At 52.0% G+C, this 26,360-nt stretch overlaps 1 protein-coding gene across 2 annotated transcripts in view; it reads left to right on the top strand.

Moving 5' to 3' along the window:
- PRKCB (protein kinase C beta) overlaps positions 1-26,360 on the top strand; it is a 115,832-nt gene that overhangs the window by 34,541 nt on the left and 54,931 nt on the right. For both annotated transcript variants that reach the window (XM_035563459.1, XM_035563458.1), the window contains exons 3-4: positions 12,618-12,700; positions 25,682-25,793. In XM_035563459.1, the coding sequence (XP_035419352.1) occupies positions 12,618-12,700; positions 25,682-25,793 (195 nt within the window). The remainder of the gene's footprint in view (positions 1-12,617; positions 12,701-25,681; positions 25,794-26,360) is intronic.

Raw genomic sequence — 26,360 nt, 5'->3', positions numbered from 1 at the left:
AAAGACATCTTTTTGAGAAACTGTCATTAATTTTAAATCCCATCTGTGAAAGCATCACTGGAGGTTACCCTGGTTATGTCAGGCAAGCCTGACGAATCTGCCGCTGGAGTGAGCGTTTTGAAACGCTGGCAGGGCTGGGAGGCAAAATCACGTTGCGGTCAGATGCGGGGATTTTAAACAGCCACCAAATTAACCTGGAGCAGTTGGATGGTGCAAACACAGTAAAGCTTGCAGCAGGTATGGGGGTTAGCGTGGCTTTTCCTTGTAGCTGCAGAGGCCGGGGCAGCACTGGCTGCTGGCGAGATGAGCGCTCCCAGGGCCCAGCGCCTGGCAGAGGGGAGCCACGCGTGGGGGTGCCTGGCACAGGAGAACCAAACGTGGGGGTGCCTGGCTGGAAGCTGAGCTGCCCCTGGCCAGGATGGAGCGGGCAGCTGGGGCTGCTCCCACCTCTGGTCCTCGAACCACCAAGAAGTCCAGAACCAGCCCGGTGCCTCTGAAGCCTCCCTGCCTGCCTGAAGGTGAAGGCAGTGTTATCTGGGTGTTGCTCCTTAGTAATAGCCCTGATCTCCAGCTTTGGATGCGAGACGATGTTCAGAGTATCCAATTTTAACGGGGGGGATGAGAGGAAGAAAAAGGGGAGTGAAGTTCCCCTCTCTGCTTTGGCGATAAGTGACAAAATTCAGCTTTAACTGAGTTACATTATTAGCACTTTGGGGACTGGGTTTTTATCTTCCTTGAACAGGATTAATATGCTCTTACGGGAAAAAAAAAGTCTTCAAAGCAAGCTAGCAGCCGTCTTCCAGGGCTCTGAGATGCAAATACAATAATTGGGATGATGGTGGGTTACCTGCATCTGGGTTTGCCCTCTTAATGTCTGACTTGCTCTCTGGGTAGGATTGATTCTGCAGGGATACCTCTCCATATTTCTACCTCCTCTCAAGAGGCTGACCCGGAGTTTCAATTACAATATTAAATTACCAGGTCACCAGAGTTAAAGTAGGCTGCCAAGTTTTTAACGATCTTCTCTTGTCGTGTGTGTTTTTTTCCAAGCCTCCTTTCCATCTATGCACTTTTAATTGAGACCATCTGTAATTTAACACATCGCAGCAGCGAGCCCAAGAAGCGAGCGAGCGGCGAGTTGTGTAACTGGTGCACTTGAGTCAGGATTTTAAGAGGACTCCGGTGTTAATTCTCTGGGGACTGCTGCAGCTTTCCACTTCCAGTGCCTTTGTAAGAAATCCAGAACTAATTTCTAAGACTGTTTAATCTGGTCCCTCAGGGCCTTGATTAATCATACAGTACTTATTTTTCATCTCTCACTGGTGGAGATGCTGAAGGTGCAGCTGGGGGCTGGGACAGGTCCTGGAGCTGTGGCACGGGTGTTTGTGGGCAGAGCTGGCCTCGTGGCCCCCTGGAATGCCCAGGGGACCTTGACCTGGTTCCCTGGCAAAGGGACCTGGCTCTGAGTGGGGCTGCGGCGTGTTGCTGGATGTCTCCTCGATGTTCCCTGGTGCTGGATTAAGGTAAATAGCCATTGTCTGTCAGTTCCTCATGGAGAAGCCTCTCATCTGCTAAACTCTATCCAGCCCCTGGGTGCTTTTCTGCTGCCTGTGACCCAGACCTCAGGCAGCAGCAGAGCCATTCCTGTCCCTGATGGCTCTGCAGCCCTGCCCCGTGCTCGTGGGCTGAGGCTGTGCCCGACCCCTGCATGCCCTGCCAGGAGGCTCGCAGTCTGGGCTCCAAAGAATCAGGTTGGGGGATGTTAACACCGAAAGAAACAAATTCGAGCTTGGAAAATTACCTGTTAGTGTTGCTGCAACATGTCACCTGGCTATAATTAAAGATTAGAGAATAGTACGTTTCCCTCTGGTTCATTCAGGGCAGCTGTCAGGGCCTGCGTGTGGGCAGCTCCGCTGCGGGTTCGGTTCCCCTTGTTCCGTGCGTGGGTCTCTGAAACAGCACCTGGCACGGTGAGCGGAGAGGGGGAGAGCAGTGCCTGCGAGACGTGCCAGGAAACGTACGGGCAGCATCGTCCTCGCTGCTCCGAACTCCTCGCCTGGCTCTGGGACAGGGGTGCACGGCCCCACCACGCCGTACCCGTGGGCACTGCGCTGTGCGAGGAGCCCACCCCAACTGGAGCTGGCTGCCAAGCAGCCCCCCTGCCCCTCCCTGGCAGCCAGAGCCTGGCTTGGGGTGTTTCTGTCGAATTTGGTGGGAGAAGGAAGATCTCTCCCCGATCTGAGCTCTACTGCAGTCATCGTCCCCTTCCCCGCCCACACCTATTATATTGCCGTGGATGATTGATGCTCCTCATCCCGCCTGGCTTCATTACATTCATTGTCATGCAGAGTGTGTTGTCAATTCATTACTGGTATTTCATATAAAAGCTGCAGACTTTTTTTGAATGTTTTGTTCGTACGTACTCAAATCCTTCTAATAGTGCATGGCTGGGCTCAAAATATTTAACCCCTTTAAAAAAAGATGAATATTAAAGATGCCTATTTTGGAAAGGAGCAGTGCAATGGCCTTCCTCCGCCTGCTCTGCAGCACGGCTGCTGTGGGTGCTTGTGCACGCTGAGCCCTACGGGTGCTGGACTCGCTCTGTTTTGCTGATGAGCCATTACCCCTGGGAGCAAGAAGTGCCCCCTGTACCCCCAGCTGCAGCACCTGAATGCTGCTGCTCGCTGCTGGGCACTGACTTTTTCACCTGGGGGGGGTCCACGCTCTCCTGCACTCCCTGAGGGCTCCTCGGGTTCTGCTGTGGCTGTCGCAGGAATGTGCATGGCCGGGGGCTCGGGGCTGAGGTCAGGGGCTTCATGTCCTTCGGGGAAGGGCGCGTTCTGAACACTGCCTCCCCTGTGGCGCCTCTCCTCCTGGTGCCCTCCCGAGGGCCTCGGGTGGGTGCTGCCAGTTCGGCTCGTGGCCCAACTTGTGTTGGGAAGTGCTGCGTTCGGCCAGCCCTCGTGTGTCAGAAACACCTGAAGAAACTGGAGGAGCCCAAAGAGCGAGCGAATTCACAGCCAGCTCCCAAGGGAAGATGAAGCAATGAACGCCTGCACAGCGGAGGGCTGGGGGCAGCTGCTCCGTGGAGCCCGGGGCGAGCCAGGGGCTCGTGGCCAGCCCCTGCACTGCCAGCAGCTGCTGTGCGTGCCGTGCTGGCCAGGTGCTCGTACAGGCTAAATTATTCAGTCTGCAAGTGAATCTCTGTTACAGCTTGGTACGTGAGAAATGCTGATGAAGTATTTAAATTCTGAGCCATTTTTCTCTGAGTTGGGCCGAGGCTCTCTTATGTAAAATTAATGTCGTCGTGTCTCTGGCAGTGTCTCTCAGCCCTGGCCTTGTGGTGCTGCTGGCCGGCCTGAGGGAGGTGGGTGCTGGGGCTGGGCTCTTCCTGAAGCTCCTAGACCCTCCCTGGCCCAGCCTGGCCCAAGCGAGTGCTGCCCACCTTCCCCTGCCAAGCAGCAAGTGACAGAAGTGATGTGGTCCCTGCTCCCCTATCTGCCGGAGCAAAACAAAGCTGTGCCAATTGCTTTTATAATGGCTGGAAGATTGTGTGGCTTAAAAAAAATAAAGTATCATATTGCTTTTACTTCAGAAATACCAGGAAATGCAGTTTTATCTTCCTGGCACTGAATGACAGGTTTCACAGCACTAATTTGAAAGGCTGGGCCTCTTCAAATCTGTAGTGAAGGTTTCTTTGTGCCATTAGTGCAGAATTAACTGGTCTGAATAAGAATTGCTTTCTTGGATTGAAAATTATTGTAGCTGTTCAGGCAATCACAGTCTTCCAGGGAAATAAAGCCGGTGAGACCTCTCAGAAGAGAAGCCTGCTGTCTTGCTCTTTTCTTCACCTATTCCTTAAGAAAAAACCAACCCCTTCTTTTCTGTAAGAAACTGAAACCACACAAATGCCTTTTGCCACTCCTAATCTCCTTCACCCCCTTCATCTTTTGCTTGCAGTTGGCGGCATCTCCTCCCTTCTCCCTCTGCCTTCTGCCCACCCATCAGCTCCCCCCTTCATGCCAAATGGCACAAATGAGCAACAGCCCTCGTGTCTGTCAGGGGACTGGAGTTGTTCATCGTGCCTTGGGACTGCTTTGCCATGGTGAAGGCAGACATAAGCCTAGTGAGTGAGGGCCCTCTTCTCTTTGCACTGAATTCACTGCAATTCATGGCCCTTCCTTCCAGGGGCAGGGTGGGAGCGTACTGCAGGGAGGGTTTGACTTGTGAAGTGCCTGCTGCAAACCAGGGGAGTATTGGAGCAAAGAAACAAAAATGTACCATGGGTTTAGCTGCAAAACCAAGTAATTGGAAAGTGACAGTAATTGCTCAAAATACGAAACGCTCGGGCACAGCCACCAGCTTGGCATCCTTGCCCTGCAGCTTGCGCGGATCTCACCGTGGGCCCGAGGGGTGGCTGCAAACCAGCGCGATGTGAGCGAAGGGAAGAGCAGCTGGGGCAGCCTCCCCCCGGCCGGGCATGGCTCCGACCCTGGGTGGCATCCCCAGTCCCAGGGAGCTGCTCCGGCAGCGCCTGCTCCGACCCCTCGGAGTCCAAACCAGCCACTGCGGTGCTGCTCCAGCGGGCGCCCCAGAGCCCAGCCTCTCGCAGCCGTGTCCTGGCAGTGCTTTGTAGAAAGGAGCCGTACTCCAAAAACCCCAGGGCACGTCCGTTTTTACTGGGTAAAACGGAAAAACTGCTGAAGTCTGATGGGGAATTAAAGATATTTGTTGCATTGTAAGGACTCCGGGAAGCTTTTAACCAAAGCTGGGGATTAAATCCAAATAGCACAAATTTTAGCTCAGCTTCTCTTTATGTGCTGTAAGTGATTAAAAGCTGTAAAGCGCTGTCAGAAATTTAGGACTTCCCCTCCTGGAAACCTTCTTTCCCTCTATTTTACAATTATCATGCTTCGCTGACTGTTTGATATACCAAGTCTTAGTTTTTAACATGGCAACGGCAAACGGAGGGCTGCTGCTGGCTACGGTGCATTTCCATGCATCATGGAGGCAAAGCCGGGCTAATGCGTCTGACCTCGTGGTTTGCCCAGCGTAGGTGGATAAAGGCAAAGCTCCTTTAAAAATATCTTTTTTGTTATTTTGTTTTCTCCAGTTCGGATGATCAGAATTCCAGCCCGTTTCCTGGATCTCCTGTTATTTATTTTAATGGAAACATTATCCAAATGAGAGTTTCCATGGGGTTGCAGGGGAGCAGCTACGCACTGAGATACGCTCAAAATAATCTTTGAGTTTCATGATATTAGAACCATCTGCTAAATTATGGATGTCAGCTCTCTGGGGAGGTTTTTAACTCCTCACTGAGCTTGATTTTTAGATGAATCTTGGTTGATCTTTATTCTCTCTCTGTTAACTCTCCATCTGTCTGCCTTATTTGACATACTGTATCTGGTATGGTTCTTGATGCCTTCAGAACTTTCCTCTGCCCAACAGAGGATGACAAAGGGCTTTTCTTTGGTGGGAATGTATATTCTGGGGAAAATGTACTTGGAGGGGAGCAAACATTGGAGGTGACTTCCCTGAATTATGCATTTCGTGAAGGGCTTGGGGAAAATTGATTAGCCCCTTCTCCACAACGTCAGAACAAGGAGTTCATACAATGAAATTAGAGCATCAAATGGAGATCAAATAAAAGGCAGTGGTGCTTTATGTGGCATCCAGTTGCTAGGCAAGGTTCATTCTTGCAGGAAGTCATTTGTCACAGTGTCTGGGTTTTTGAGGAGGGCTGGATACCTTCCTGCCAGCTAACTGCATTTTGTATGGGAGATGAGGCTAATCAAATCTCATGTGGCAGGCTCCAAGCTGATAGCGTGCAGGGGTCAGGAAATGATTTATCATCGCGAGCCAGCCACGCTTGGCGTGCCAGGTGCGCCGCAGGTTTGTGTGCTCTCCTGGCATCCTGCAGCCCTCGGCTGCGGGCTGGTGCCAAGACCCCTTGCAGACGGCCGGGGGCCCGTGGCGGAGCTGCAGCTGCCGGGAGGCAGCTCTGGGGCTCTCCTGGCTTTCCTGAGCCGAGCGGAGATGGGGCGCGCCTCCGCTGCTGCCCCTCCAGCCACGGTCACCCAGCTCCTGCAGCATGCCCAGGGGTGGTGCAGGGCAGCCTTCCCACGGAGCGCACTTCCAGCACCCCAAAAAGCTGATCCAGAGCCCGGCCAGAGAAGGCTGGAGAAACAGGGCCCCAAAGTAGCTCTCCAAAGGTTGTAAAGGGGCTGAGGATGGAAGCCTGAAGTCTCTTGGATATGCCAATACCTTCAGAAACAGAAGCACTTGGCCAGAAACTGAAAAAAGCTCCTCATCGTGGTCCTGTCAGCGTCCCTCCCCAGGGACAGCTCTCTCGCTGTGACAGCCGTGGTGGTGTGGGCAGGCGGTTCCAGCACTTGGACATGTCCCAGACCCGCTGCCGCTGCCTCGGACCCACACCTGGGCTGGGAGCAGCACAGTGTTGGGGACCCAGCTCCGGAGCCTGGGCCTGCTGCTGCTGTGCTGCCTGCTTGGACGGGCTCAGCCAGCTCCAGCACTGGGAGTTGCAACTAAAACACGAACCCGGAGACTGCTCCAGGCTTTGGTATTCCTGGGAACACGCATCCGGGCTGGCTCCCCTCGGTAGCCTGAGTGCCAGTATAAGGAGCTTAGTGCTCTGATGAAGGCTTGTCCTGGGCAGGAGGCGTTGGACTGGGAAGGGTTTTGTATTCTAAGAGCAAATCTTTCAGCATTGTTGTGTCTTTGGGCAAGCTGCCCAACTGTCTGCTTTTGGAAACTCATGTGAGTGGAGACGGAGCATGTGAGGTGAGGTATCTTGCATATGGTGGGGAAATTCTTTGCATTTGTTTACATTTGGTAAACAGAAGAAAATACTCGGAATGAGAAAGAAGGTGTGCGTGCAGGCGACACAGGGCAAACAAGCCCTCTGTTTGCTGTAAATAAATCTGGCAAGCCAGAGGCGGGGATACCTGCCTTGCTCGTTAAAGGGGTGGAATTAGCAGTTGCCAGGGCTGTGTCTGGTCTGCCCTGGCTTCGGGGCCATGGTGGTGACGGTGACCGCGGGTGGGCTCTGGCCTCGTGCGCTGGGGCTGCTCCCCACACCGGGGGACCAGCGGGGACCTCAGCAAGGAAATGCTGCGTGGTGGCTGCATGCCTGGTTCCTCGCTAACATGGGGGGTGCCTGTGAGTGATTTCATGTGCCAGAGTGTTCCCTGCGTGCCTCCTGTTGGGGCTGGCTTTTCCCCGCAGCTCTCCCACACGTCAAGGTTACTGTACCTTAACGCAGGACTGTCTGCTCCTGGAGCTGCTGCGAGGCTGTGGAAGCATCAGCTCTCCTCTAATTGTGCTTCATTTAGTGTCAAGGTCTGTCAGCTCTTTTTTTTTTTTTTTTTTTTTTTTAATTTTTTTTTCACTTTCACTGGAGGTTTCCTTTTTAGCTCTGTCCCGCCGACCACTGCTGCAATCCAGGTGCAGAGGTGAGACCTGGCAGTACAGCAGAGGCAGTGCTGAAGTCAGCTCCAAGATTAGCGTTCATTTTGTAGCTCAGCTTGGTCACCAGCCTTGTGTCTGTGATACTGAAAGTCCTCAGCAATTAGGGGGCTTCCACCCGGCAGCTCGTGGCAATATTTCTGCATAGTGCAATCAAATGCTGGGTTTGTCCCTCCTGCCATCGCTGAGGACTTACCAGGGGGCTTCTGTCTGCTGCAATAATTTGCAGCATTGTTGCAAAACACGCAAACCTACAACTGCTCCCAACCGCACGCTGTTGTATAAAGCTTTAATTTGCTGGCCTGTCTCCCTGTGTTCAGCCTCCCGGTTTGGCTGGCTGTCAGCATCCTGGAGCTGATGGATGTTCTGCCTCCTGCCGAGCTGTGCTAGCAGCCCTCTCTTCCCCCAGGAGGTCCCTTCCCATGCTGGAAGTGCAGCTGGACATGTGCTGTGCAATGCTCGTGCTCTTGGAAAGCTTCTTAATTCGTTTTTGCTGGCTCTCGGTTTCTGCGATCAGTTTAGGAAACAGCTTTATAGTTTTCTTGGGGATTTTTGAGCAGTGGTTTAGGCAAAGAAGCTTATAAGTATCTTTGTTTTGGTTTTGTTCTTTTTGGTGCCCACCCTCCCTCAACACCATTAGTATTTTCTCTCTTTCCGTCCTTCAAAATAAGGCTCTTTCCAAGGGTCTGGAAATATCCTAATGATTTTGTGAGTTCTTAGCTGTGGAAACCAACCTTCTTGGAAACCTTTCTTCTTCAGCCAAATGCACGGCTCGGCTGCGAGCTGCCTTGTCCTGCAGCTGTCTGCTGGTGCTCCTGAGCCCCGGCGCGCAGCTCTGGTGGAGCTGCAGCCAGCTTGCTCGGGCTCCTGCAGCCCCTGCCTGAGCAGTGCCGCAGGTTTCTGCTTGCTAGCGCCAGAGCTGCTTCAGGTAGAAATTCTTTTCCCAAGCCGTATCCAGGATCACAAGGAAAGGAGAAACTTGATCTTGCTGTGATGCATTGGTGCAAGTTGCCCCAGATCTGAGAAACTGTGCTGCAGCTGCCGTTAAAAGTGTGCGTTCCAGCAGGTCCTGTAAGCCTGCGGAGAGTATCGGAGCTAGAGGACTCTGCCTCTCGTCGTTTGTAGGGTTTTCAGTTCTTCACTTCCCCCACGACAGTGATGTTTCGCCAGTTGCCTGTAATAGAGATAGCACTAAAGAAGAATTTAGGGCCAGTAAGCAGTCTTGCATTATGCAACAACAAATGGTAAAGGTTAATGTTTCATTTTGTTGGATATAAATGACTCAGGACGTTTGTAGCTCACCAGTGGGATTTGATAACTTTATTATCATATAATAAGATTTACAAATTAACTGTCTAATTAGCAACCTGGGAAAGCTGCTGCTCGTACTGTAGTTTCTACGCTGACAAAGATGCAAAAACTCTGATGTAATGAAACCAAGCACGGCGTGGGAGTGCCCGCCCCAGCGGTGCTCCGTGGGGCTGCCGGTCCTGCTGCCGTGCTTGTGGAGCCTCCGCTCGCAGAGGGGGAAGCTCCCGCTCTCTTTATGCTATCACGCACGAGTCACGGGAGGAAAGATCTATCAAATCTTCTTGTGTCTGCCAGGTGGGATGCATGCTCATGAGTTGAGGCAGGATTACCTGCATAAGCTCCTGTACCTGATTAATTCTCTTGGATGGTTTTCTGCAGAGACTTATATTCACCTAAGCATGCATAAAATGTTTGTGTGGATTTTTTCAAGGCTTGCAGAGCTTCGTTTGAGGCGTTGGGTGCGAAGCCCACACCACTGCAGTCAGCAGAGAGCCACTTGCTTTGGATGCGTAGGCAAGCGTTGCACTTCATCATCTTCAAATGGATTTTCCTTGCGAACTATATTAATATTGATTGCTGAAGAACCTGCTACTCTTGCTAAATATTCGGTCGCCACAAAGGTGGCCTGCAGTGACTTTGAATATCATTTACTTAATTGAACTGTAGTATGGAATGTTTTGAGGACGCTGCAATCATTTTTCCACTTGGAGAGAAAATACTGCATTTCTAATACATTCTTTAGGTCCCTGCTCAAAGGGCAGGAGGTGTTAACTGGGTGTGTATATTTAATGCCTTCTTTAATAATTAAACTCTTCAATAGAACCTTGAAAAAATAAGGGGAGGTTGTAATAAGAATCTGGCATGCTTTTGAGCTTCTCAGGTGCTGGCTTTCTAGTCTCTTACCGCTAGAAATGGGTATTTCCCCTCTTCTGCTCACGCACGTGGAAAGGTGAAATGAGCGTGTTCTGTTTTCACGGTTTCTGTCAAGGCAGAAGTGAATAGCTAGCGCAGGGCTTGTGTGTGCTTCACTCTCGCTTCAGCCATCCTCTAGGCTGTCTGTAAGGATCAATCACTCACCGCGTTCTCCTTTCCCTTACTTCTTCGGTATTCCCTCCTTGTTTCCCCTTATCGCCTAACTTCTGCCTGACAAACGAAACATGTAATGAGCAGAGCGTGAGAAGCCACTGCAGATTCTTCATGCACAGCAGTACTTAAGGCTTGAATTTTTTAATGCTTTGTTTTTAAACCAACTGCAATCAAACCCCACAGTTCCACTGATGTGCTGTATCTCCTGGCTGTGCGATGCAGGCTCCAGGGACTGATACATCTCTGTTAAGGTGCTGGCGTAGCAGGGCCCTGGTCTCATCTGCCTGACGCAGGGGATCCGGGAGCGTTGCTTCGAAACCAAAGCACCACGGGTTTCTGCCAGAGCAAAAATAGAAAGGTCAGATTTCTGACTTTCCATAAACTGAAGTCAAAGTGACAGCCTGCCCTCTCCCTATTCAGGGGAGGTGTGTGTGAAAAGTAAAACAGAATATACACAGAAATAACTAATTTGGTGAAGCTCTCCTCTAGCCCGCTCTTACAAGGGGCAGGAGCAAACCTTGCTTTAGTCCCCGTGTACCTCGTGTGCTCAGCGCTGCTGGTGGCAGCGTCTGGGGAGGGCACTTTCTTCAGCATGGTACTGAATTGCAGGAAATTTGTCACCGCGTGCAGCGCTGGTTTAGGTGGGGTGAGCTTTGTGCTCGGGGTGGTGCTCCTGTTATTCAGGAGGGCTTTCCACAGAGCTGCCGTGGGGTTAGCTCAGCAAACTGACAGTGCACCGCGTTACGTGGGGCAGTTGAGAAAAGGAAGGAGTGGTTAGCCGATGGAAGGAGTGTGGCAAGAAAACCTGTTGCAATGCCCAGCAGCTTGCTGTGGTGGAAGAGGAGCGAGGTTGCTTCTCCCGGGGGCCCTAGGGGCAGAGCGGGGCTGGCTGCGGGCAGGGCGCAGAGCACAGGGCAGGGCAGTGCTGCTGAGAGCCCCGAAGGCAGGGCCAGCATGCACACAACTGCTTCTTTCCTCTTCCAGCCACGGCCACCCCAAAAGGCAGGCAGGTTATTTTCCTGAGGCAGGAACAAACATTGCTGTCCCTGAAGTGCAAAAGCTGCTTAGGTGCTGGGGAAGGTGGAGCTCCGAAGGACTTGCTTTTCTTTTTTTTACATACTCTTGAGCGTCAGGTTTGCATTCACCAGCCTATTTTATATGGCACTGAGGAATGGCATTCGGCAGGCCAGCCTGGTAAGCTTGCTTCTTCAGCCCAACCAAATTACCCCATTTCTGCTGGGAACCTCCTGCAGCATCAGTGTGCAACTCCCAACAGTGCCCGCGCTCCGGCGTGTCGGGGAGGCTTATTGAGTTTATACACACACTTCAGGACAAATCTTTGCTAATAGAGTTCTAATTTCTTCCTTCCTGCTTCCCAGATGCTTCTGTCTGCGTATACAAATGACAGAAATGGTGAACAATGTTTTCAAGAAATGTTTATTTGTTAGACTCAGAAAAGCAAGTGAGAGGTCCTGTGAGGAAAGAGTTCCTGGCAGCTGCTGTGCCTCTCCAACCTTCTGTGTTTGTTCTTTTCATAATGAAAAATGTGAAAAGGAAAATGAATTTAAAACTGTATGTAGCAGGACACGATAAGGGGATTCTGAGTTTAATGGGAAACGTCACTTGGTTTCTCCTCGTTCCTTAAGAACAATCCTATGCGGATGCAATTGAGACCTGTTTCGTTTAGGTGCGCCTCAATTTGCTTTTCATGCTCAGTTTCTCAGAATCCCCTCAGCCAGCGCAGCTCGTCTGTTGTTGCTCTTGCTTTTGGCATAACTACAGCCCTTGGGAAAAGGATGTAGCAGCAAGAGAGCTCTAAGACACAGCTGAGCTCAGCGCCCAGGTTTCACTCACACAAAGCACAGACCGACACGGCTCGGCTCTGCTAGGAAAACCAGCAGTCCCCAGGGCTGGGACCGGCTCCTGCGAGCGGCGCTGCCCGCAGCGGTGGCTGGTGCGGGCGGCCTCTGGGTGCCTGTCGCTGCAAGTAAGGTGTGCACGTGGCGTGGGGAAAAATTAGCCTTTAAGTACAGAGCGTTGGCTGCACAGACTGCAAAACACTGCTGGCGGCTTCAGATTAGTGTGTGCTGTCAGGGTTTGCTGGTTTAAGGGATGTGGATTTAGCTCCGGATACTCATGCTTGAAAGTCTGGGTGATGGCACGTTGGGATTAATTTACTGCGCCGCTCCCAGAAGATTGACTTTGTCATCTACGTGCGTGTGTGAGGAGGGAGAAGAGGGAGAAGTACGTGTCTTCTGGTCTGGCAAATGGAGGCTGTGGAGTTACTAAAGAAAAGCAGGGCTGTGGGAGGAAAATTGCCCACCTGTTCTCGTCGGTACAGGCTTCCATTTTTGGACACATGAACTTTTCAGCTCAGATATCCACGTATGCCAGTTACTCCCTCTTCTCATACATGGGGGTGACCTCAGCGTGCTTTCAGCAAGTGACAATGAGCTCAAAGTGAATGTAAGGGTTCCCAGCCCTTCTCTGATGTTTCTTCAACATTTTGCTTTTGCTTAGTTTTACTGAAATGCCTGGTCCAGTTGACAGTAGTCGATAAAGAAATCCGTAGCAGAATTTTAAATCTTAAAAAAAAAAAAAAACAACTGCCTAGAGTCCTAGATGCCTCTTCTCATAAATCAACCTAATTGCTTTTTATTTTTTCAGTTCTGGATTCATGTGGTGCAAAATCTCAACGCGCCTCTGATGCTGTCCCTGTCTTCTCTCTGCAGTTTGCTGCTTCGTCGTGCACAAGCGGTGCCATGAGTTCGTTACCTTCTCGTGCCCCGGCGCTGATAAGGGCCCTGCCTCTGATGTAAGTAACCAGCCCAGTGCCACGACTGGTGTTTGTGTCGCTTTGTTTCACAGCACTTTGCAGAAGGCATTCCTCCGGCTTTCGTGGCTGACGACACTTCTGTGACGCTATTTCACGTGCACCTCTAATTCATTGTTATCATAGCTGTGTGGGCTCCTGTATATTTCGAGACACTCAAAATATTTTCAAATCCCCCAATAACTTGCTCTCAGCAGCTCAGGGAGAATGTGCAGGAATCCAGAGACGTTTCAGTCTGGGACAACAGCCGATAGCCTTACCTCATCTCCCCTGAGTCACAGCCTCAGCTTTCCCATCGAGGGGCCGCCACGTGAACTATGTTTTATGTTTCGGGTTAATTAACATGCACAAAGCACTGACCACTAAAAAGATGTATTAATCTTCCCGTGGATGACTTTAGCCAATGTGCTCTGAGCTGAAGAATGCTCTCTCTTCTGGCAAGGTTTGGCTCAATGTGTTGATCAATTCCTTTTGTCGTAAGTGGTATACCTGGAAGAATTAGCTGTCATTTAAAAGGTGCTTACTGTGTTGGAGTTAAAAGATGCTTACTAGACTGGAGTTAGCCTCAGGATATATGCCTGTCCTTGTTCCTCCTCAGCTCATTACTTTTTTTGAAGGCATCACTGCCCCGCATCATTGTTTAGGTGTCGGTTCTGCACTGCCCTGTGTTTGCTCAGCGTTACCGGTTCCCGCGGCTCTCAGCTGCTCGCGTGCAGGTTCCCTGGTGCCAACCTGGGGCCCTTATCAGGAAGAGCAGACGTCGCTTTTTCAAGACTCTGTTTCGTATCATCTTGCAGGTTTAATTAAGCTGGTACATATGTTTGTTGGTCTACTCAGGAAAAAACCTGAAGACACATGTCGTGCTTGCTTGTGATTTGCATGGTGGGTGTTGCCTCCTAGGCTCTGACTCCCTCAGACAGAAAACACAAAACTCACAAGGCAGCATCATCAAGGACAAAAAAAATAAATTACTGGATAATACCAGTTTAGATGTGACTTTCAGAAAGCAGTAGTGATGTTTCTTTAAACAAAATACATAAAGCAAACACGACCGAAAATGCAGAACACTCCCCCTCGCCCCCTCCCAAGCCAGCTGACTTTATGTCCCCATCCTTATTTTCACAAGGGTGTAATTTTCTGGTGGATCCCAGTGCTTTCGGGGGCGAGTGACAGAGCTGGAGTAGCAAAGCAGAGCTCACTCAAACCTCTCTGCACGGCTCTGCCAGAGCGTTTCAGGTCTGTCTGGCAGTTTGTGTGTTTTACCGTGGAAACTGGCTAATTTGGGGAACTGCTAGGAGAAAAGAGATTGAATTGGGGAAACTACAGTGCACCAGAACTCTCACCCTTAAAAATAGAACCAGTGGGAGCAGGAAGTGCAGCACACAGCTGAAGGTGGGGGCTACACACACGTTGTCAGTCTCCTTGCCCGGAATGGGGCTGGTGCTGGGATCTGGGGAAGTGCCACTCGCCTGGCTGGCAGAGAGGGGCAGACCTGGGCAGGGCGCAGGGCAAGTGCTGTGGGTCTGGGGGTGTTTGAAGCTGGGACATGTCCTGCCCGGCCCTGGACTTGAGGATCCTCCCTGGCCCACAGGAGATGTCTGCAGGGGAGACAGAGACTGTTTGTGCCGGTGGGATAGAGTCTGGGGGGGCACGGAGAAGGCTGAGCGTCAGTCAAGGTGGTCTGGGATCCTTTGCCAAAACTGCTTTACTTTTCCAGCCAAACCAGAACCCAGGCTTACTGTCTCCCCCTTCTGCCTGACTTCTCCTTCTGTATGAGTTTACTGGGTTTGGAGCAATCCTGGCTGGGCTTTGGTCCCGAAGAACCAGCAGGGTAGCTCCATCACGGAGCTGGCATCAGGGACCCTGGCAGCAGCGATGGGTGGGCTGGTGCCTGACGCCCCCAGGCCCCAGCACTGCTCTGGAAGCTGCTCGCTCTGCCTCCAGCAGAGCAGTGACTTTATCTCAATGCCCAGCCTGGTCCACATGTACAGTCTTTCGGGTCAGGTGGCATTTCTGCATCACCACATGGGGGTCAGGAGCTGGACTGGAAGCACACCTCTGAATGCTTCGCAAGGGCTCACGTGTGTGAGCAGCTGGCTCCGTGGCAGCACAGAGCATGCAGCCAGCTGACAGTAAGGGAGTGTGTGCTTTCTTGCAATGCATCTTGCTTTTATCCCTCTTAAGGCTCATAGTCGAGTCCCAGCTTGAATTTCACAGATTTCTTGGGGCGTGTTTGCTCACAGCTCCTCAGCCTCAGGCTGCACAGCACAGTGCCCTCCAGTGTGCTGAAGCCTTCCTGACAGTGCTCCTCGCTTCCAGGGAGGATGCTTGGCAGAGCGGTGGTGTCAATGTGCTGTCAAAGGAGGAAGAGGCAAATGAAGCTCCTGGGTGTTCCCAGGGCTGAGGGCAGGGAAGCTGCCCTGCTTGGTGCCTCCCAGTTCTCCGGGCTGGAAGCTGGGTGCTGGGAGCACTGCTCTGAGGCTTCTTGGTTAAGGGCAGTCAGGAGCATGCTTCAAAGCATGCAGGGCATTAAGCCCGTGTGTAGCAAGCCCTTCTCTTACAACATCTCTTGGAGCGGCCGTTAGCTCGGCTCTCCTCATGCAGAAACTCTGCCAGAGGCTGCGCTGTTCTGCTGGGACGTGGTGCTCGCTGCTCTCCCGGGCTGCATGGTGGGACTCGTGCGCACTTTGATAAGCCCACTTTTATTTTCACTTCCCACCAGACAATTAGACAAGGTACTCTGTGTTGTTTTTTAAATCGCCCCCCCCCGGCACTTTGCATATGGCTACTGCTTTTCTCACGGAAGGCTTTCAGCTCCGCAGGGACTGCTGCTAATTGCAGCGTATTGGTAGCTATTGAACCTTACAAATCAGTTAGTGGAGGGGAAAAGGAGATGCGGTAGAGATGCTAACCTAAGGGAGACTAGCGCGTCCCCAAATGCTCTGATCCTGAGGACTGCTGGTCCGTGGCACTTCTGTATGAGGAGGAGGGTCCGGAGCGGCTGCTGTGCCCCATCTGACCATGTTGAGCTCGGGGCATGCCGCAGCATTATTCCTGGCCCCGGTGGCAGACGCGCCCCTGGCCCGAGCCGTGGCAGTGCTGTGACGGGCTTTGCAGCGTGCAATTTCTCTGCAGCACGCTGCAATTAAGTCCGTGGTGACGAAGAGGGGGCGAGGTCTTCCTTCCTTGCACAGGGAGGTCTCTGCTCACCCACCGGGCTTCCTGTGCTGCCGGGAGGCTGCCGAGGAGGCTGGGGGGGCGTGAGCGCAGCCGGCTCCGGGGGCTCTGAGTCACCCCTGGAGGCACCCGCTGCCTCTGGAGCCTGGGCTCTGATGCTTGTCATTGAAATAGCACTGAATTTATGTGGCTAAAAACCAGTGCAAATGGTCCCCCTCTGCTTCGCCTGCCCCAGGGTCTTGGTGTCGGGGCCAAGGGGCAGTGGGAAGCTTTTCTGCCTGCTCCGACTGTGTGGGGTGGCCCAGCCCAGGGGTTCCCCAGGCACCTACCTGTCCTGGTGCTCTGTGCTCGGGTAGGGGGGCAGGAACATCCCCCGGCTGCTGGGAGAAGCATAGCCCAGCCGTCTACCCTTGACACCCTGCTCCTTTTTACATTGTGGTCTTTATACTTTACCTTCTTAGAAGTCTGTTAATAAATGAGGGAAAACCTTTTCATCCTAGCACAGGAATGTGCTCTTCTGTATGCACACTCCTGTGCTAGAATTCAGCACGCAGGTCAGGCAGCAGAGCTGCTGCCACCAGTGGTCCCCCTGCTGCCACCCTGTGCTTGCAGAGAAGTGCAGGGTGCCCAGGGCCGCTCGTGAGCAGCCAGCACAGTGGAGGCTTTGCAGTGTCCTTCACTGCTAAGTGGTGTCACGCTGTGAGATTCCTTCCAGCTGTCGGCTGAGCTCTAACGCGGGCACTTTCTCTCCTTTACTCTGTCATCTACAACTCATAAAGAAAATGGCAGCAAGACCCACTTGTACCCTGCAGACCTGGCTCAGGCTATGAGATGTATGTCATGTATCTAAAAATATATACATTTAGGTATATATTTAGATATTTGTGTGTGCAGAGATGAAATTTGAGGCTGCTGTAGCTGGAGGAGGAGATGCTGCTTGAGCAGAGCCTGGAGGCTCCCGCCCCGTCTGCCTGCAGCGGCAGGTGCTGGCTGCTCTGGGCAAGGAGTGGGGGGCTGCTGAGGCTGGGTGCTGAGCACGACGTGGGGTGGGCCGGGGGTCAGGGCAGGACCCCAGCACCAGCTCTTTGTTCCCGCTGGCCTGGACATGCCTGGAGCACCAATGCAGAGCATGGTCCCGTGTTCTGGCTGGTGCCAGAGGGGGCCTGCTTGCTTTTCTCCTGCTAAGCATAAAGCTAAAGCCCATCTGGCTCTGGGTGCTGACTTGAGGTCTGTTTGCTTGAGTTCTGGGAGCTGCAAATAAGCGCCAGGCAGCACGAACGAGTGGCTGGGGTTGCTGGGGAGCCGCACGCTGCCCCCCAGGTGCTGGCCCCTTGCCCCTGCTGCAGCCCCGGCCCTGGGGCGCTGCGCAGGGCTCACAGGCGGCAGAGCTGAAAACTTCCTGACGTGGTGCGAAAGTGGCAGAAAGGTGCCAGCAAACGTGACTGCAGCAGAGAGAGACGGAACGAAGGATCCTGAAATGCTGAAACCACTTAACCTTGTTCAAGGAAAATGGGGTTTGGCAGTGGGAGAGCTGCGAGCCAGATGCCACCTCCTGAGCCGTGCGCGGGAGCTGGGCAGCCTGCCCACCCAGGCACCGCTTCCTCGTCCTCGCTCATCATCTGGACAGCAGCTCACAGCAGGCAGCAAAGGCAGCAGGTGCCAGGGAGATGTTTTGCCCATTTCTGTGTGGTTTTGTCTGGGGGTTGATGTCATGCTTTCTCCCCACCAGCCCTGCCCAAGCTGGAGGGAACAAGCAGAAACGAGAAGCATCTGACAGCCTGGTCCCGGTCCCAGTGTGCAGCCCCCTTGGCCGGTTGATTACCAGCAGTTTGCCTCCACGTCCAACTGTGGGTTAACCGTGGGTAGCCTCTGCCTGGAAAGGGAAAGATCTAACTTAAATCTAAACTGTCACATTTTTAGAGGTGCCACTTGGAACCAGGACGTGCCTAAAGGCCCCGGATCAAATTATCTATAGCTTGCCGTTATTGCTCGGTAAGTGTTGCCACTGTGGCTCCTCAAGCGGACATGTAAAGGCTGCCCAGCTGGTGTTAGTTCATTTTTAATACATTATTTCCAAAAATGGAGAGAGGAATGCAGATGCTCGAGACTTAAAATAGGGAGCAAAAATGGCCCTTTTGTACCTGGATGTTATTTTGTGAAACTCTGGGAGATCTTCTGTTTTGTACTCCTGGATGCCTGTCAGGTGGGATTTAACGGGGGGATGCATGCAGGGCAAACTTTATTCCTTCTGCACTGGCAATCAGGCTTCTTGCAGCAATTTAATCCTTAAGAAGCTTTGAATCAGGAGACAGAAAACTGCTTTGGCAAATAACAATGCCTTGTCTACATTGGGAATCAACTGGGGACAGGGCTTCCTTCCGAACTAATGCGAAGCTTGAGTTTTCCTCTGCTCTGTTGTCACTAATAACCATGGCATGAGTCTAGAGCGACCTGTAATTATGTCAAACACTGATAGAATCTAGGTTGTAACAATTTTAGCTATGTTTTTTTGGTCTGTGGAGCAATCTGGTAACTGTCATTCCTTTCACAAATACTAATATCCAATTAAATCTTGCAGAAAGAATGAGTTTAATTTATCGCATTTGTTTAAACCTTACAGTATGTTCTTCATTACAATGGGCCACGTGTTTTTGCTGAGCTGGCGAGGGAAGAGATCATCTCCCTGAGATGGCATCCCCGTGCTCAGCATCCGCAGGGTCGGTGCGGAGCAGCAGCTGACACGGGCGGTGCTGTCGGGAGCTGCAGACATGGGATGCAGCAGTTTCAGCCAGGTCCCGGGCTGGTCTGGGGCTTGTAAGCCCCGCTGGCTGCTGGTTCTCATCCCCAGAGCTGCTGTATTCTGGTATGCTGGCCACAGAGCCAATGGAAAAATATATTTTAAAAATTTCTAACTTTTCTGCTTGATCTCTGTATCTTTTAGTACTTCATAGTTACTTCAGGATCAATGAAAAAAAAAAAACAACAACATTTTGCATCCTGTGAAGTACTTGTGGTACATGTGGATGCTTAATTCTAAGCAGCTGGGTGATATTAGTTACCTAAAACTATTGTCTGTTCAAAGCTAAGTATGTGCTGAAGTGTTTTATGGGACGGTGGTTTGTGCATGTCTCAGGCATATGGCCCTGGGAGGAGGCTGACATTTTCCACTTTTCAGAGCGTAACAAGACTGCAGAGCGGTGAAATGTCAAAGTCTTTCTGTTATCGTTGACTAGTTCTGCTTTGGAGCAGTTTTCTGTTTGATCTGGTTGTGTTTGAACCTCCTGGAGGAACGTGCATGTGTTTAACCTTGCAAAGCCTACAGAGTATGAGTCTTCCACCCAGGAGAGGAGGACTAATTATACAGAGATGATAGGGCTTTTAAGTAAAAAAAAAAAAAAAAAAAAGCTTCTCACAATGGAGACTGAAGCTCTAGATACAAATGCTGGTACTGAAGCTGCTGGGGCTGTTTTCATGCTAGATTGGTCCTAAGTCACGGCAGGATTTTTTTGCTTTTGATGTCTGGAGATGTTCCAGTGGGTCTGTGTTTTGGCCATCAACATTGCTGAGGACAGTACCTTTGTTATGCAGCTGACTAGCTGAAGACAGTGGTGCTTTTGCCATTTACTTCACTAATTCAGTCCAAATGTGCCCTGTGTTGGGCTTTGGGGTGCTGCTGCTTACAGCCACACACTGTGCCCATGCTGCACTGTGCTCAAACTGCTGCCTGCCTTGCATTCCTGCCGAAGGTTTTAGCTTTGCCATAGTCTTCATGTTAATGTTGTTGAAATCCTTATTAACACAAACGTATTAAGCTGTGCTGTTCTTTATTACAAGCTCTGACACTCCTGTGTTCTCCTGTTTGCAGGAGGCAGAGTTAGCATGCCCATTCAAGCTGAAGTTTTCTGAAATATGGCAAGGTCTTCAGGAGCTGAAATCAGGCATGTGTAATGTAATGCAGTTGGCAAACCTAATTATAGTCAGAGCTATTAGTAGAATGCATAATTATTTAAATCGTAGACAAAATAATCATGAAAATGACCTCCTTTGCATTATCCTGTTAAAGGTCATCTAATCAAGATGCATTAATAAATATCCGAGTTGCTCCAGGAAGATAACAGGCCACTGTAGCTTCATTTTGATTTTGCTTTTAATTTTTCCAGCACTTGCAGCTTTAGGATAGGATATCTGCGGTGCTGTTGGTGCGGTACCCATGCCCTGTCCACACTCTCTGCTTGCTGGAGGCAGAACCATTTCATCTTTGCCTTGGACTCCTCCTTTCGTGAAAAGATCCAGAATTGTGTGTGTGTGCTGAAAAACATATTGTCATTTACTTTTAGAAGAGAGAAGCTTCATGGGGAATGCTAGAGCTGTGGCCCTACTGGTGCTTCTAGAATCAGTGTCAGTGGGTGCTCCTTGTCCTGCATACGCCCATCCCTTTGTGCTTCCCATCACCAGCTGCCACACCAACACTTGCAGCAGGGGCAGGGGATGTTCCTCGACTTGCCAAAGCTTGCATTATTCTCTGGAGCATCTGGGTAAACGTGTGATGGCAACAATTAGCAGCGAGCTCTCAGCGGCAGCAGAAGCAGACGCCGCCTGTGCTGCCCGAGAACCGGCAGCTCCTTCAGGTTTCTGCTCTCCGGGCTGCGTCCAGGGGCGGGGGCTGCAGCCAGCCCCTCCGTGCAGGACGGCAGCGCCTCGCTGCAACTTGCTGCTCGCTTTCGTCGTGCTAATTAACTTCTCCAGCTCTCGGCGGGTGCCATCTGCCCCTCGTGCAAGGGCACATGCTGGCTCCTCCTGCAGGCGCTGCGGGCGCAGACGGCCGGTGACAGTTCCTGTGGGATGAAGATGTATCGGCGCTGCTCCCTCCCAGCACCTTCTGGTGCTTCCCTGGCTCCGCCAGAGCCGAGTTCGTTCGCCTGCCAGTTTGCACTTGTCTTCAGCCCTGCAATTTGAAAAGCTCTTCTCTCATTTCCTCGGGGAGCTGTGTGTGTCTAGTTACGTCTGTTAAGATTGCAGCCTCCCGTTAAATGACTGGGTGGGAGACTGAGGTTGGGTCTGCGCCCAGCCTGCATCCCCAGAGACCTCCTGGCTTGGTGTGTGCAGAGCAAAACGATCTGGGGGGCAGAAGCGGGTGGTGCCACACGTGCCCACCTGAGCAGCATTGGTGAGGGGCATCCAGCAACAGCGTGTCCGGCGGGCTGGGGCAGTTCGGAGGCCTCCCAGTGCCCTCGGGCAGCCTCCAGGCTGCAGCCTGTGCAGACAGGGCTGGGGGAGCCTGCTCCATGCAGCTAGCTTAAACAGGAACAGTGGCTCTCACACCATGTGAACGATTAATAAACATTTTTAAATAATGTTGAGATGCTCGTGCTGCTTGGGGAAAAAAAGCAGAGTTTGTCTTTTTGCTGCTCAGTAAGCGGAGTGTATTTTATTCAGTGTTGGCAGCAGCAAGAGAAGAATAACTGTCATCTGTGTCCCTTTGTGGTTGTCTGACTAGCAGATGAGATCTTTTGTCAATAAAAATGTATTAAGTTGCTGGAAGCTGCCAAGGAAAGCCGCCAAAGGCAGGTTTTACCTGCGGCCGTGTGTTTGACACTGAAGCAGCGCCAGCTGCGATGCTCGTGGCCGTGCCTGCACAGCCGAGCCCCCGGCCCTCCAGTGCCGAGGCCTGGTCCAGCTGCGGTGCTGCGAAGGGTAGAAAAGCAAGAGACCTGGAGGCTGGGGCTGAGCGGCTGCAGGGCTGGGACACGGAGCCTGGGTGCAGGCAGGCGCAGAGCTGCGCTGTGCACAGCCCGTCCTCGCCAGAAGCGCCAGTCCCCATCGGGGTGGCCGCAGTTGTCTTCAGTTTGTTGCCCCCCAGCTGCATCTGGGTTTCGCCAGCAAGAACGCGTGCAGGATGAGGATGCTCCTGGAGCTTTCTCGTTAGTGTTCCCGATGCCTCACAGTTATCCTCCCTGGAGGGAGCGCAGGCTTTGCTTTCCAGTGTCACCTTCAGAGTCACTGTTAGGTCGCTCCTGTGCCTCTGCTGTGAGTTGCTCGTTATGTACCACGGGGGACTTTCCCTGGGGGAAATGTGGGAGCAAAGTGCAAGGTTTTTGATTTAATGTCCGCGGGTTGGGATTCATTAGGTGCAGACAGCAAGCTGTCACTGTGTTGTATGAGCTCTGCTATTAAGCTGCCTAAATTGCTATGAAATTCACTTGAAAATAGTCTCTTCACATGAGCTGCGTTAATTCTTCAGAAGAGATAATTTACGGCTTTCTCTGCAATAAGATATGGAAAGCAGGGGCACATAATTTTGGAGCAAACCTCAGTGGCTGTTCTGTAGAGTCCAGCAAATTTTGTCAGTACAAAGGATTAAAATAGCATCACCATCCTCAGCCTGGATGCCTGCATCCCAGAGGAGAGGAGATGGCTGCGCGCTGCTGAAGGACAAATGGTGCCGTGGTGTGGGAGAAAGCCACAGGAGCTGGGGCCTGGGATTTTTATTATTTATCTTTTTTATCATCATGAGGAAAGCAAAGAAACTGAAGTGCCCTGCATGTGTGACTTATTTTAAAGATGAACCTGAGTGAGCTGGGTATGTTTTTAAAATATTTTATGGCTCAGGCTTCTGGGCCTAAGGAAGGCTCTGGTCCCCCCCACCTCTCACCTTCCCCGTGTTGAAGGCAAAGGCATTTCCTGAGCTACGTCTCCTCTTAGCCAGGTAAAGCTGAATTTACTGCAGAAGTAAATAAAAGCCCAAACAGCACCCAGTGCACTGTTTGCAGTTCTGGGTATGACAAAGGTGCTCTGCTCGCACCCTGTTCGTGCCCTGGTGCTGGGCCTCTGCTGCGATGCTGTCCTGACAGAAAGAGCCACCGGTACCTGCCTGCCAGGAGCTGCGGGTGAATTGTCAACCTGGTCGCTGCTCCCAGCCGCCGGCTGCACGCCGGTGGAGAGCACCGGCTCCTGCAGCAGCCCCCGCGGGAAGGCACGTCTCGCACCGAGGCAGTCATCCAGCGGGCTCGGTGGTGGGTATGACCCTGACGAAAGGCAGAGGCGACGACTGAGATCTCTGCAAGTCAGAGATGCAGTTCTGCAGTAGCTCGTTGCACACCAGAAGCCTGCTGTCGAGCCGAGAAGCAGGAGCCTCTCTGGTGGGTAGGGACCTGCCGGTACCGCTCAGAGCCAGCAGCTGCTCCTCTTGTTCCCTGGCGCACGTGCTGACCTGCTCATTTCAGCTCCCGTCCTCGGGACATGCAGGCATCTCTCCACGCGGAGGATGACAGATCTGTGGCAGTGCTGATGAGAAAGGTCAGAGCTTCTCGGTGCAGTAAAACACTCTTAATGGCATTTTCTAATTCCGCTCCAAAGAAAGCTTTTTCTGTCCTGTTCTTTGGGGACCGCGCTGCTCTGGTAGGAGTGAAGGAGGAGCAGATTTTCTTTTCTTGGCAAACTTCGTTTTAACTGTTCTTGTTTTAAGTCTCTCAGCATCTGCATACGCAGTGATCTCGTCATCTCTGTCTCTGCGGTACAAAAATAGGCTCTTTGTGTAAAGACTTCAGCCTTGTTCGAAAATGATACCCAGAATTTCCAGGTTCTGGCACGTTCCAATGCACCACTGAGGGTGAGGCAGGTCCCTCCTGCTCCCTTGTGCTCAGGGAGCAGCCGTACCTTCCCCGAGCCCATTCCTCCGTCACCCTCGTGCCCTGCTGGGCTCCAGCCCTCGGCTGCCTCCAGCTGCCAGGTCTCTGCAAACCAGCCCCTCGGGGGTGGGCAGCAACGGGTAAAGCCCCAAACGCCCCAGTGATGGATCTGGCGTCCTCCGAGCGGAGGATCTCTGCCCCGCAGCCTCGGGACGCTGGGGGCTGTTTGGAGATGCTGCGGCTGTTCCACGGCAGCACGTCTTGCCGCTGAAGCACTGCTCGCTGCGTGCCTGGATTGTCTCTCTCTGACTTCTTTGAAACTCCCAGTTCCAGGGGGAATTTAAAATCATTTGCATGAGGTGGAAACTGTCTCGTTTTGCATGAAGCTTGTGTTTTTTATGAATGACTAAAGCTTTCATTTGCCTAAACAGGAATATCTCTATAAAGAAGGGAGCACAGAAATTGGAGCGCTCGGGGGCGATTCCTCCCCGTGCCACACGCTGGGGTTTGGCGGGCCCGTGGCTCGTGCTCGAGGTGCCCGGGTCCTGCTGGCATCGCCCCGGTGCCATGAGGGCAGGGGGTGGTCGGCCAATGCCCCCCAGCTGGGGCTGCTTGGACCCAGGGGTAGCCCTAACATCAAGACTTAGGTTATCTGTGCTCACTTGCATCTCTGGGGAATGTAAAAGGCTCTTGAAGGTACACTGTTACTTACCAAACTGTATTTTTGGTAGCTGGAGGTTGTCAGGAGACGGGTGAATTGTGAACCCTCTTCTCAGGCCTCCTGTCACACAGCTGACAGGTGAGCTGCTGGGAGGAGGCGTCTTGCATTCGGTATCAACAAGAGGTTTGCTTCAGGTGAAACGTGAGAGATTTCCAGCTTCAAGTGACATAAATTTGCTGCAGCTTGTACCTAATCCCTTGCACTTAACAGGTTGAATTAAATGAAGCTCAATTACTTGTCCGTCTTTCTGGTATCGCTCAAGTTATCTGTGACACTGAGAAAGAATAGAGAATATTAGTGGTTAATGCAGCTGAAAGCTTCAGTGCAAGAGTGGTAGGAAAATTAATTTAAGGGGAAGGTACTGTACTGGCAGCTATGTCATGCTAGGCTCTGACTCTGCTCTTTATTTATTTACTTAGCCTATAGTGTCCCGAAGAGGTGACTTTCCTCATGCCTGGGCACCTTTCCAGGCCATTAGAAAGCCAGTCAGCTCAAATGACTGAGCCAGGAGCTGTGCCTCATCCCTAACCTCTAAACAATTAACCTGAGATGAAATTAAGCCAGCCGACACTTGCCGTGGTCTTGTCCTTGCTTCAGCTCTGCTCGCGGCGTCTGAGGACAGAGGTTTTTGAACGTGACCCCCCTCAGGTTAGGGGGGTCTTGCTGAGAGCCTCTTGGCTGCTGGGCCCCCCTGCTGGCAGAGCAGCAGGAGGCCGGGGGGGCCTTGGGGCCGGACCCCCACTGAGGCACCAGGGTCACCGCGGGAGCTGGTGCTGGCGGGGCGAGGACGTGCTGCTCGCAGAGCCCAGGAAAGGGCATCCTGGTGCTGAGGGCTTCCTGAAAGCAGGGCCCTGCTTGCAAGGCTGCACAAGACTGCAAAGTGACTTCAATAAACCAGGCGCTCCTGGCTTGGCATGCAGCGCTGCAGGAGCATCGGCAGTTGGCTTTAAGAAAGCTCCAGACATTAGAAGTGTTCCTTATGCTGCTCGATTCCCTCAAAGCGTGCTGGGGAGGGGTGGGTACCAGGGCACAAAGGAGTTTACTGGCTAGTCTTAGTACTGGTGGACATCACGGGTGTTTTTTCTTGCTTTACCCCGCTGGGTTGCCATGCATCTTGAGCGGTGTCCAGGCCTTCTCTTGGTTCTCTACATACCAATTTCACCTGGTGTTTGCTGTGCTAAGACCAAGTTATTTAAAAACAATAAATCCCTAAACAAGCCAATGCCTTGCTTTTTCATTGTTATAGCAACACAGAGAGAGAGTAATAACGCTGGATCTTGGTGGCTGTTGGAAAAGGTCCACATCAATCGGTGGCTGCTGACTGAAGTCCATTAACGGCACCTCTGAAGCCAGCTGGCATGCAGAACACAGTGAACGGAGGTTCCCTGCCAGTATTTGATGCAAGTTTATAATCTTTTTCTTCTGTTTTCCTCCTAGGATCCCCGGAGCAAACACAAGTTTAAAATCCACACGTATTCCAGCCCCACCTTCTGTGACCACTGCGGGTCGTTGCTGTATGGGCTCATTCACCAGGGGATGAAATGTGACAGTAAGTGGTGTAACTGGCAGCTGTAGTTGCAGCAGAGGAGGCAGAGCCAGCAGCGGGGACCTCACCTGGCGGCGGGGTCTGGGGGTGCCGCTGGCACCCGGAGAGCAGGGGCAGGGGCACCCAGCCTGCTCCAGCACTCGGGTCTGCAGAAGCCTGACCTCAGGCACAGGAGCAGCTGGGGAGTTACACGGAGAGAAGGTGGGGGATGGAGGAAGAGGGGGGATAGGGAGAGAGATTAGTTACTTTCCAAGTCAATCTTGTACATTCCTATTTAAAATGACTGTGAATATACAGCGTCTGCTTACATGCTTACGCCGTCTGCAGGGAACAGCATACTCTGGTGCTCACCATGTGCTGGTTTTCTCATAAATATAGAAGCTTGCTGACTGTTATGGGAACAGTGTATTCATTATCACCTTAAAATGTTACCAAGTAGAACTGAGTTAGTTTAACATATACATATATATATACAGGTAAAGGCATGGGGGTATTTGATGCCTTTTATCAAGTCCTGGTGAATCCAGCTGAATTCCCAGCATTGCACCATGGGTGGCATGGAAGAGAAGT

This window comes from Cygnus atratus, chromosome 15 (genome assembly GCF_013377495.2).
Source record: "Cygnus atratus isolate AKBS03 ecotype Queensland, Australia chromosome 15, CAtr_DNAZoo_HiC_assembly, whole genome shotgun sequence".
Lineage (NCBI taxonomy): Eukaryota > Metazoa > Chordata > Aves > Anseriformes > Anatidae > Cygnus > Cygnus atratus.
The sequence above is the reverse complement of the archived record's forward strand: the minus strand, read 5'-3'. Positions and strand labels throughout refer to the sequence as shown.